At 27.4% G+C, this 13639-nt stretch overlaps 1 protein-coding gene across 1 annotated transcript in view; it reads right to left on the minus strand.

Moving 5' to 3' along the window:
- The window catches only part of LOC111620096 (exocyst complex component 5-like), a 49434-nt gene that overhangs the window by 30991 nt on the left and 4804 nt on the right, over positions 1-13639 (minus strand). Inside the window, exon 2 of the mRNA XM_023361940.1 lies at positions 1368-1604. Within this exon, the coding sequence (XP_023217708.1) occupies positions 1368-1604 (237 nt within the window). The remainder of the gene's footprint in view (positions 1-1367; positions 1605-13639) is intronic.

The following is a 13639-nucleotide window of genomic DNA, read 5'->3' on the forward strand; positions in this document are numbered from 1 at the left end:
AATATAACAACAGAGAATATGCCCAACAAATACCCTTAAACAAAGGAAAAGTACGTCCTTTATGAAGGCATAGAGCCACTACATGAAAATGAAAATTAATGAATACACTGTGTACAGTAATTTACCTGATAAGACAGACTTCAGAAAAATACTTTATGAGAGCTTTTATACTTTTATAAAGCTGTCTATAATGAAAATTAATTAACTAAGGCTTTTTTTGCCCTGCCAGGATGTGGCCGAGTTATCCGTAGTGCCGGGTTATCGAGAGCCGAGTTTTCGAGGTTCTACTGTATTTTTATTTTAAATATTGAAATATATTAATATTAATTGAGATATAAAGCAAATCATATACAATGAATAAAACTCTAATGATAAATACAAATTAATAAAAAAAGTGAAAATAAAATTTTTTTCAAAATATTTGTTTAACACCAAGATTATAAATATCAAAATATAAAAACAAAAATTTACATATTCTAATTCCTGTTTATTTCAAAATATTTCAATATGCAGTAGAGCGTCGTTTATTCGAAAGCATTCCAGTCGTCAAATTTAAATTTTCGCTAGTGCTGTGGCACTGTAATCTTTGGCTATATCTCGGGCTACTCCAATATTTTTTTTGTTGATGTGTGTGTTTTAGCTGGCAGCACTGGCACTTTTGTGTGGTGTTTTTCCGAGGACTGTGTGTCGTGCTGAATCGAACTTTTTTGATACTAGATTAACTTCTAAAGTATAATTTTTTTTGTTTTTATATTTTTCAATATATTTATTTTGTTTGTACAAAATAAAGAAATAATTTTTAATGATACAATAGCCACGATTATTATTTTAAAAAGTTTACGTTAAGTTTAACATTGACAAAAATTGAACGCAAAGCAACACGCAACGGAGAAAAATTTCAACATGGGATAAATTAATAATATTTTTTCGTACATAATTGGTTATCCGAACAACACCAGTCCCCAATTGATTCGAATAAACGATGCTCTACTGTATTAAAAAAAATTTAAAAGTTTCATCAAATTAAAAACCTAAAATAAAATGCTATCATCAATTTATCAAAATGTCCAAATAAATTGATTTTATCTTGATAATTTAACTATTTTCATTATCATAAATTTTAAATATTTGTTTAAACACACAAATAGATATTGTGAACATTGGATGTTATTGATTAATCATGTCAATAAAAATTATAATCTAGTTACCTAAAAAGAATAAAATCATAAGATATAGTTATATAATGATCAATAAAAAGAATGACACAATAGTTTTAACTAATAAATGAGAGAATTACTAGAAAATACATAATATAAAATAAATTTAGTGTAAAAAAATAAGTCTTTTATTTAAAAATCTACAGTTACCTTATTTTTTTCTTCAAGTTCACTAATTTTATCCCAATGTCTTTTTTCTTCTTCACGACATATCATTTTAAGTCTCTCACATTTTTTTTTGGTATTCTCATACAAGATACGAAGATCTCTGATAGCTTGATCAAATGCCTCATGGAGAATATTTGGATCAAAATTATCACCCTCATTGTGTCCTCCAGTTGTCCGCCAAGCTAATCTTTCTACAAACTCTTCAGGATCGAAAGGATCCTGGAAAAAAAAAATTTGGATCATCAACAACAAATAAAATTTTCAGTTTTATACCATTATACCATGTCTTTCATTACAAATAATTATTATATCTTTATTACAAGTAAATCTTTTAATGAAAATTTAAATGTGGATGAACACTTTGAATGAAATTTGAGTATTGATTGATTTGCAGACATTATGGAATATTTTGAAAGTATAGATTGAAATAAATTTCACTTCTAACAATTTAAGTATAATATATTGTTTTTCTGTTGATAATCATATAAAAAACTTGAGGAAAAAGTTTTAAAAAAAACTGATTCATTAATAATCTGTGCTAAACAATTTTTCATTTCTTTTTATATAATGTTACGATCCCAAAGACATACACGAGTTAGCAATCTGGGTCATGTGACTTCGTGTAACCATCCCCTCGACCCAATTCACCATTGGACCAATATGCGATGAAGGTCTCTAAAGTTTGATATTAATTTTTCTACATTTAAAGTGCTTAAATCCTTATTTCAAAAACATTCAATATGAAGATCAAATTTATAATAAAAATTTTAATATTGTTACATAACTATAAGAAAAAGTAACTATATATCTTAAAGCCAATAAGGTTAGAAAGGTTCATATTAAATCTAAATCTTTGTCCTTTATAAAAAGATGTAAAATAATAATAGAGGAAGTTATTTTAAATTTAATTATGATAAGATAATGTAGACTTGATATTTTAACACTGAGCTAACTAAATGAAATGCTTTAAAGAAATCACAAGTAAACAAACTACCAACAGCAAGCTTATCATCATATCTATTAATATAAAGAATGCCCTAAAATTATTTTAGAATATAAAATCTTAGAGAAATTCAGAATGGTATATACTAAATCAGTGATACCAAAATCATGTCAATTTTAGAATGCTTATTCATAAAATAACTTGTTTTAAATTTACAAAAAGTTACTCAAAATGACCACCTACTTTTATCTTCATAGAGCATATAGAATGTAAATGCAGCTGATGAAACATTATAAAATTTACATTCTGTCTTCAATTTAATCCTCTTTTCAGATAATAATAAACTGCAATATTTTTTGCATTATTTCCATTAATATAAAAAGGAAATATAAATTATTATTAGGTTGTTATTTTTAGAAACTTCCAATTCCTGGCTTATATTTGGAGTTATACATTTTACTAGCATGTATAAATTACTCAATGTACTGTATGGTACATTGTAACATTGTTATTAATATAAGTTTTTAAAGCAAATTCAATTTAACAAACTTTTAGTAATAGCAGATACCTCTTCTATCAATTAGTCTATAAAATTGAGAGACTACCGTACATCTAAACAAATATAATATGTAAACATGTTTCCATTGAAAGAAATAAAGTAAATAAAAAAATATTTTGATAATATTTTTACTGTATATAGAACTTCATCAGACAAAAATAAGTGAAAGTTATCTGATAAAGCTCTATGTAATTTCTATGCATTTGGAGCTAGAGCTATTTTAAGATGACCAAGACAACCTGAAGAAGGCCTATTAAGAAGGCCGAAAATGTTCATACTCGTGTATAAACGGCTAGAAACAAGTGAGAAAGGTTTTGTCTTGCTCTATGTAATTACTATCAAATATCTTTAAAACTAGTTTATTTCAATTTAGAAAAAATTTGTTTACATTTTATATTTGCACAAAAATGTACTGTACAATATATATAGGCCCAAGATGTCATATATACATTTCATTTTAAAATAATAAATTTACAAGCTATAAATATTTTAAAATTCTTATTTTTTTAAAAAATTCAATTTTACTAATAAAACATTTTTAAACCTCACAAAAAGATAGAAAATGAATAAGTTTTTTGATCAAAGCCAAGTGCTTATATTCAATTTGACCACTAAACTGTGTGTTATTTTCATGATAAAGTTTTTACATCAGGTAAACTGATAACTTGATATAATGTAATCTTTGAGATCCAAAAACTTTGATTGCATTGAAAAAAGGAACCGTTTCTGTCACTTATACAAACAACCCACATCATGTGGCAATCATTGCTTATAAACTTATACTTCATACTATTCAGATACATCTTACTATCATTTTAATTTCTCTATATCAAGCCATCTGAAAGAGTTAAGCTGTGTTTACACGGTGACAAGTACAAAATATAGATATGGCTGATAAAATATTTCAAATTGAGCCAATTAATTTCAAATTGTTTTAAATACTTATTTAACTCAGTACTCTACAATAAGATAAAATAGAATCAATAGAATCTCAGTTAGGCTGGATGACAAATTTGTTCCACATGTCTGTGTTCTATTAAAGTGAATTACATTAATTCATCACTGCATTATTCAAGATATAAATATTGAAATACGAAGTAATATTCATTTTTGCATTCATAAAACAGTGTAAAAAGCTATTTATAGTACATATGTTTTAATTTTTAATAAAGCATTTCTTAAATAATTTTTGAGCATTTTATTAATATCCAATTAACTAAAATTCAACTTTATTTGAATGTAATTAAATCATTATCCAACAGATGAATCAATGTAGCCAAAGAAAAACATCTGAGATGTAAAAAAAGTTATGACAACTAAAAATTTATGACAACTTAGACAATGGCCAAAATTTTTCTTAGAACTTTTTCTTTCGTAAAAATAAGCTTGGTACTTGGAGATGAAACGTAGAAAACAATAATACAGGTAAAAATGTTGTAGATTCTGCTTCCAAGTTCATCTTTACCAAAGAAAAACTGTATTGTTGTCTAAATTGTCATAAATTTTTACTTGGCATAATTTTTTTACATCTCAGATGTTTTTCTTTGGATATCAATTGTTTTTGTTTAATAATTGTATTATTACATGAAGACACAAGACGATGACATACAATTTGGTCAGCACTCGGTGACTGAATGCACTGCTGATCAAATGCATTGCCAACTGAATGCTTTCAATATTCATTTCAGTCAGCACTGGCCGACACTTTTGATATGCCATTTAGAAAATTGCTATAAAATGTTTTAATTGGTATAAATTTGAGCTTTTTGTATTTCTGAACAATATTTTGAATAAAAGTCATTTGTTTCCATGCAATTTTACCTTTATAAGCATAAAATTAAGTGGTAAACCAATTAGCTCTATGGGAAACCCCCAAGAACTTTGACCTATCGTCTTGGAAGTTTCATGAGCACCTCACTGATAACGAGAAATGGTTAAGTTTAAAATTTGAGCTTTCTAGACCCAGTAGTTTTTCTCTATGAGCATCTGCAGTGCCAGATGAAGAAAAAGAAGAAAATACAGCTTTTTTTTTTTTTTTTTATAGCAATTTTTGTACTTTTCAATTGCTTCAATTATATTTCAACAGCTGCATTACAAAAAATCTTAAAATTTTACACACTACCTAAGAAAACAATTTTCTTTCAAACAAGATATTCGGAATTACTTCAGGTGTTTGGGGAAAAGAAATCTACTCCCAAAACCCAGCAACTTTAATTACTGTGTATATATATATAGTCAGTCAGTGACTTTTTATTTGGCAGGGAGTCACTGCAGTGACTCCTGAATGCATTTATCCTAATTCATTGTTTTAGAAGAATAACTCTATTCATTGACAAGAAGTAATAAGATGAATTTGAGGTTACAAAATAGAAAGAAAATACAGTGATGTCTCATTATTCAAATTTAAAACATTCCATGAGGCCATTTAAACTCTGAATCATTCAAAGTCCATTTCCCTCTTAGAAATAACAAAGTGAATTAATTCATTCCCAGACCATAAACAATGAATCATTTTGAGAAACTTAAAACAACAAACACATAATTTAAGGTAAAAATAACACAATCAAATGCCCTAAATAATATTAACATACAAAAACAATAATAAAATAAATAAATACTGTATACATTTACTGGTTGCACACTGTCAACTTTTGGCATCTTAAAACATGACCACCCGATCTACCATACATAATATAGCTTTCATGTTTTGCAATAAGTTCCATTTTCAATTATCAATATTACAACCTTCCTCTTAGGCTTTGTTATTTCACACACTTCTCAGATGCAGTGGTTATTTAAGCAAAGATTATATTGTTTATAATTTATTTTGTATACTAGTACATTCTATATATTAACAGGACTTATTATACTGGAATTATGGATGCAGAAAAATAATGTTCTTTATTAAGTTCACCTGTGGTGAACTTAATAAAGAACATTATTTTTAAACTGTAAGACTAAACATCTGCATCCATAATTCCAGTATAATAAGTCCTGTTAATATATAGAATGTACTAGTATACAAAATAAATTATAAATAGTGTTAAAAAAAGGACAAAAAGGCATAATAATTAAAGATTATATTGGGTTGAACAGAAAATGTTTGTATATTTTTAACCACTCTGCAGTGATTGACGGATATACCCATCAAGGGCGATCACATGGCACTGGAGAACATCTATATCCGCAAAAAAATTTTAGCCAAAAATTACCACGAAAAAAAATTCACATAAAAAGGAATTGTGTGACAATAAAGAAAGATTTTTTTCTTTACTAGACGTAACTGTTTAAAAAATTTTTTCTGAAACGGAAACAAGACTTGTGGGAAAATTCTTAAAAATTTTCCACATTTATTCTCCACTACATCGTGATAGTGCCATATCTGACGAACCCTCTCTACAAAGGTTAACAGTTAATGTTACTTAATAGAGATGCACAATTCAATTATAACAGTTCTGGAATTTACACATGTGAGATTGTAGGCTATTCTTTGTTCAGAGGCTTATTTAAACTTTTTACTTCACATTTTGTTAGAGTAAAATCAAGTTGAAATGTCTTCAGATGAAAAGCATATCAGGCATATTATGCTTTATGAGTTTCAGAAAGGATATAACACCATGCAAAATAGTAAAAGATGATTCTTAATATGTTTGCTGCTAAACTTCTAACATGTAAATGTGGTTTAAGAAAGTCTGTTCAAGAAATTTTGAACCAAAGGATACAAATATAAGGTGTGCCCAAAAGCTGTTAAAGATGAAAAATTGCAGAAAGAAATTGCTAAAAATTGATTAACAACACACACTTTAAATAACCAAACACCAAAAATAAAGCAACTAAACAAAAAAAAAGCACTAAAAATATAGAAACATAAGGCAAGAATGAGAGACTTGGGCATACAACAGATTGTGTTTACACTTCGAGTGCATTTTTTCACTGCATGCACAGTTCATACTCCAAGGCAAATTTTTGTTGAATTTAATGTTCAAACTCTGAAGTGTTTGAAGTACAAAGTACCAGTAATTTGAATTTATAGTTTCTAGTCATTATGAAGCAATGTACATAATTCTTATCACGTCACAGATCTGTTATATTAAACCAATAAACATAGTAAAACATTTCTAAAAAATTATAAATTCAATATAACCAATGTATAAATATGTCAATCAAATCAGTATAAAATCTCTCCATTAAAGCAATGAAAAAAAAAATATTCCATTAACATAAATAATTTATATTAACTGATTATAATAATTATTTGGCAAATAAATCAGGCCTTCTGTATTAACATAAAAAGATCATTAATGAATGAACAGGTATCTTTCAAATATTTTTGTATTGTTAATTTGTTACTATTAGCTCTAATAAAATTTTGCACTCCAGAATATTTATCATTTCTTTTATTTACAATATTATAATTGAAATAATATTCAATTNTGAAAACACAGCCATAATTGAAAAGACTTTTGCTTCTTAGTATCAATCATCTAAAAAAAAAATCAATGATGGAAATCTAATAAAAATAACCATTTAGAAAGTCTAATATAATAAGCTTACCATTTAATATTAAAGTAAATTTCAGTATTTTATATCAGAAGCCATTATCTACTCTAGTTTTATGTCTTCTCTTTATGATACTTCTACCAAATATAAGATAATAGTATTTTTATCCGGTTAAAGATCCATGAAACTTTATTTTAAAAAATATTAGACCTTATGCTACTACTGTTGTTAGCACAGGTGTGAAAGTAACAATTTCTTTATCTTCAGCTCAGATGTTCTTTAAGAGATCAGATTTTCTAAGAAGGAGAAGATCAACAGTTTTGTTAAGAGTTTTATAACTTTTTGTTTTATTTAGTGATTTTCTTTTTACCTTCCTGTAATTCTTTTTCTCTGATCAGGTGATACAATACTTTAGAAAACAGTAGGGTGTTACTGAATCCGTTTAAAAATCCTCCTTCCACTAGTACAAGCAATACTTTCATTTTATTCTTGGATTTTATATTAATATATAAACTTGTGTTTCTAGTACGTTCCTCATATTAAAATTTTTGTATTTTATTTAACTTAGTAAAGAATAAATATTAAATTTGTATATTTTAAATATTTTAAAGGCTATTTGCTTTTATTTTAAAATGAAATTTATTTTTTTCAAACACGTCTTCTAGCTTTAATCAATCATCTGACTGGTTACAAAAACCACAGTCGAAAGTTTGAAAGTCGTTTCTGCTTTATTAAATTTAGTTGAAGATAATGTTTTTTGATGATAAACTATTAAATAAGATAGAAATATTATTCAGAAAATAATTTTAAACTACAAAAACGTTATTGAAATATTAAAGTAATACACAAAGTTCTTAAATTACTTTAAAATTTTTACCATTACTTGTAAAGTTATTTGCATTTTTGTGTTTTTTCAAGTATATATTAAAAATAAGTGCAGATTTAAACTTATTCGTTTAGAAAAAAGTTTTATATTAAACTATGATTTTTTTTAAGTAAAATAAAAACCAACATCTGATGTAATGTAACTTATATACACGTATATTTATTAATATAAGTTTATTCGAATTTTAAAATATTATTATTATTATTATACAATTATTAAGGATAAATTAAGCACCAAAAATTGTTTTAATTCTTTAAAGAATGCATTTAAATTATATGTAAAAGTTTTTTTATTTATAACACATTTATTAATTATAAACATTTTAAAGGTAATTACTTCATATACAAAGTATGAAATTATTATAAATTAGTAAACTTTTGGCGAATGAAACTGTAATTAATTAACACATAACACTGAAGAAATCCTCTAAATAATTTTAGGAATTAATGCATGCTAAATAATGATCAATCACGTATTACTTTTTAAAGAAATTTTCGAATTTCCAGGAAAATAAAATAAATATTTCTTAGCATTTGAAAATTGACATTAATGTAAAATATATGTATCACTACATCATAAAGAAGACGAATCAAGAAGGCAAACATACATTAAGAAAAATACAGGATAACCAAGTGACAAACGTTCAACAACAGAAAATCTACAATCTAGAAAAAATCAGAAAATGTATATAAGAGAAAATTCCTTTAGATATCTTCATTGAAAAAGCTGAGTGTTGATTCAGCTTTGACTCTAATACACAAAAGTCGTCTTCACAAAGAATATTTATGGGATAATATCGACAAGGATTCACTTCTTATTGGAAAGATTACTGTAACTGTGCCAACACTCATATTGCCGAAGATAAGAATGAAGGGTGGGTAGAGAATATTTTCATCCAAAACTCCCTTCCGAGTTATAGTTCTGGATAATTCACATCGGTTTTCACAATAGCTAGCAGTTGTTGCTTTGATTTACGACGAGCCATTTTCGTCTTCCCCACGTTTCGCATTACCCTGCAAGTTCTCTTTCCAACTTCTTGCCCCTCTGCCATCTCAACTGTTCTAATGGAAAACGGAGTGGCCATACGCTCCTTTCATTGATTAACGTAATCAATAGACGAAGCATGACGACGAAAAGTGGTACAGAAGAAGAAAGTTTTTGATGTTCCCTCAAGAAATTCTTTTGCAATACTTTCTTTCTTACCTTAAAAAATTTCCTTTAACACAGAATATTACAGTTAAAATGAAAATTTAATAGAACTTTTTTTTTCTCTCCTGTGAAACTATTAATATTCTGACTAAATTTTTCAGTAATGATTTGAAACTTAATAAATAAATCTCAGTATATTTAAATTAAGTAGAAAAATATCATAAAAAAAAATTTAGAAAACTAATCGGCTTACATTTATTATACTTATAACATTTTTTTAAGTGTANACCACAATGCATATGATGTATTCCATATTGCACAACCACCAAACATTTAATTTACTATTCAAAATAATAATATTGTATTCATACTGTGTATACATACAAACCAGACTTACATTTAATTTTTTTTTTAACTTTCTGTAATTTATTATTACCTTTTCATATATGGTACACCCTTATTAATCCAGCCTCTCAATTATTGGGTATACCTTCCAGTGTAATCATCTATATACTTTCATTTCCATGAAAATGTTAACAAACAAGAAAAGTATGTCACACATTTTCTGTTTACTTGGATTTCATTTCTATTTATAGTATTGCATGTCAGCGCACCTTATTATTTGGCTGCCACCTCCAAAAATCATCAGTACAACGGGTGATAGGTCATGTCATCCATTGCCTTTAGGTCTACACAAACACAGTAATCTAGCACCTCACTGTGCAAGGAATAGCTAAATTAGCAAGAACCTAGTATATTTTCAAGTCATTATGGTTCAATAATTCTAGCATATATTTTCTAAATAATATTCCATTTTTAAATTTCTAAAGAAATATACAATGATGATAATAAACTAAGTAAATTAATAAATACAGTAGAACCTCAAAAACTCGGCCTAATGTGGACCGAAGGGTGGCCGAGTTTGTGAAAATGCCGGGTTATCGGNAAAAAAAAAAATGGACGTTGTTCGGAGGTGGCTGCTGTTTTAGAGGTTATTTTGTATGCAATTTTGTTCAAAAAAATATCCCTGAAAAATGGTCGTCGTTGTAAGGTTTCTAATAGGAGATTCGACTGTAATAATTTACATGAATTATTTAAATAAAACTCCAGCTTTTATTGTGATATTATTCTTTCATTTAAGCATTAATAACGTTTAGTTTCATAAGAGAGTATAATTTATGATAATAACGTAAGCTTTATATAATGAATTAAATAGTTTTATGTTTCTTTTACACTTATTTGGAACTAAATGTTTATTATTATTATTTTTATTTTTTTAATAGTCTGAACTGAAAACTCCGCCCAATTTGTAAGCGATTAAGAAAAATAGCATATGCCAATTGTTCAGTTAGAAAATTTATAATGTGTCTTCCATTTTTTTTCCTAAGCTCCACGTCTTTCCTGTTTTTAAGAGAAAGAGGGAAGACACTATAAATTAGCGAATTAATATTCAGAGTTTCTTTGCATAAAATTTTACAGCAGGGACTAGAAGCATTTTTGCATTTATCCATCCATCAAATATGTTGATGTATTGTAATCAATGCAGATCACTCTGCAGTTCCTGGGTGGTCAATCGAATCACGAAAAAGAAAGGAAGAGCTTTGCTCGCCTTTGGCGAGAAGCTACTCTTCGGGCTATTCTATAGTTAAGTCTAGACTATTTACAAAAGGGATGCATGTTTATCCAACTTCGATTGCTGTATAGTTATAAAAACAACTTGATGCAATTAGGAAGTACAGTAGAGTATCTTTGTTACAATGAAACATTCATAAAAATTTGAATATTGTATAAAATATTAAATAATTCATTTTCAAAGTTGAGTACTATCTTCTACTTTTGATTATCTTTCTGATACACTTATATTTTATTTACAATCATTAAAAACTTTTGTGAACATTATTATACTTAGAAGAGAACAAAAACATAATTACATTATATTTTATTTTATATTCTTGTTTAAATTTTAATGAAAGATTTAATTGTTATTATTTTATTCAGCAAGTAATTAAGTAAAATTTACTCACTTGTGATTTGTTTAAGTTTTATTTGTTATCATCTGACCCTTAATTAAGGCGTACGTACTTAATAATTAAAACGTTTTATTTTATATTTAAAAATATGATTTAATAAATATTTTAAACAACTTTTATATAAAATTCTCCATAAAATTTTTTTTATTTTTTCGTATTTTAGTATATAATTTTTTACTTATTTTCAATTATTTTTATTGTCTTCGTTAATCTCACTTTATTGTTAATTGTTATTTCCTTGAATGATTTTTTTCTTTTTTTTTTTAAGGAGTAGATCTATCCTGTTTGATATTGTATCAAGAACTATTTCTTGGTGCTCTTTTTCTCTTCTCTGATTTTTACGATTTGATTTGTTCCAATTCAATAACTTTAGGAGAAGAAGTTCTATAATGCTCGAACAATATATCATCTGGATGGCATTAAGTGCAATTTTGTAGTCCTTTCTGAATAAAACTTTATATATATATAATGTATATATACAAGTTTTCTCCGATTTGATGACTTAAATGAAGAATTAAAGAAGAAAACGATGCCTTTTCAATAAACTTCTAAAGAAATTGTTTGAAAAAATAATTCAAAAAGTTATTTTACAGTTATTAAATATATATATATATATATATATATTACTTACTTCTTTGTCAGAATATATTAGCAGTATTGATAGTTTCTATAAGATCTTTGACTACACAATAATTTAAGTTTGGTTTTGCTAAACGGACATATATATCTTTTTTAGAATTTATAGGATTATTCATAACTCTGTCCAGGCTTTTGGTGCTCAATAGTGTAATAACTAAAGCAGACACAGCAGAACAGCTCATATCAATAGAGAATCTCTCCAAGTTTACATTTGTAATAACTATTGACACTTTAACTTCAGATTTCATTACTGGGTGGCAGTCATGATAAAACATGACATTCAGTGGTAAGAAGAAAGTTTTTTGCATTTTGCAACAGAATTTGAAAAATGCAAATCTGTTGTGGCAATTCAATGTAGATTTTGCAACAAATATTACTTACACACTGACAGATGTGACAATTCATGCACGATATACTAAGTTTCAGCAGACTGGCTGCNAACAATTCGGATAACAAACAAAGTCTTGGAACGGATTATGTTTGTTAACCGATCAACCACTGTATATAAATTTAAATTCAATTTAAATATATACAGTGGTTCCTCGTATAACATACTTAATCCGTTCCAGGTGCATGTCCGTTATACGAAACGCATTTTCCCATAGAAATACATGTTAAAGCATATAATTCGTTCTGCAGCATAAAATAACCGTATTGTACCATAAAATAAATGAAAATGGAACAGTCACCAATTATGCCGGGTAGTCAGATGTTGTGAGGAGGAGGTGGAGAAACACTTTCTTTACACTATTAAAAATATTGTTTAATTAAAATGCCTCAAAATCATTTTCTTACTAAAATATAAATTTTCGTCTACAAGTACATATCTTCTAATATCAGGACTTATTATACTGGCTTCCAGATAATGCTACAGGTATATAAAATAAAAAATCGTTTTCTGTGAAACTCTCTAGCATTATCTGTAAAGCCAGTATAAGTCCTGATATTAGAAGATACGTACTTGTAGATGAAAATTTATATTTTACTTTCTTTACACATTCATACAGATACAGACTTTTTACACATTGCAACAAGTCTCTTTTTATTGTTTTTTAATTGGAGTCAGATTCAGGAGAGGCTACCGGAGCGTGCAGGGTCATCTCTTGTTCCATCCTTTGTTTTTTGGCAGCTTGCTTCTTGAAAAACATGTCCAAGGTGGTCTGTTTCTCTCTCTCCTTCAACACCTGTCGGAAATGACGGACAAGGGTGTCATTGTAGAGATCATTGATCCTGTTGGCCTCAGCTCTGTTTGGATAATGAGTGTTGGTAAACTCCTGAACCTCTCTCCATTTGACAAGGAAGTGCTTGTCAACTTTCACTCCTTTTGATGATGTCTTGCTTTGTTTCAATTGAAACCACCTTTATGTTTTTTTAGAAGCCATGATTTGCACAACACTTGAATAAATGTAAATACCCTGCACTGAGGTGATGTACGTAATAAACAAGGGAGCAAGCCTAATCCCAACGGGAGCTCTGTACTTCAGATATAATAATAATATATTCTAATAATACTAATATATTATAAAAATAGCAGATTGTCATTGGCAA

Source organism: Centruroides sculpturatus, unplaced genomic scaffold (genome assembly GCF_000671375.1).
Source record: "Centruroides sculpturatus isolate CEXI.00-Female unplaced genomic scaffold, Cexi_2.0 scaffold131, whole genome shotgun sequence".
Taxonomy (NCBI): domain Eukaryota; kingdom Metazoa; phylum Arthropoda; class Arachnida; order Scorpiones; family Buthidae; genus Centruroides; species Centruroides sculpturatus.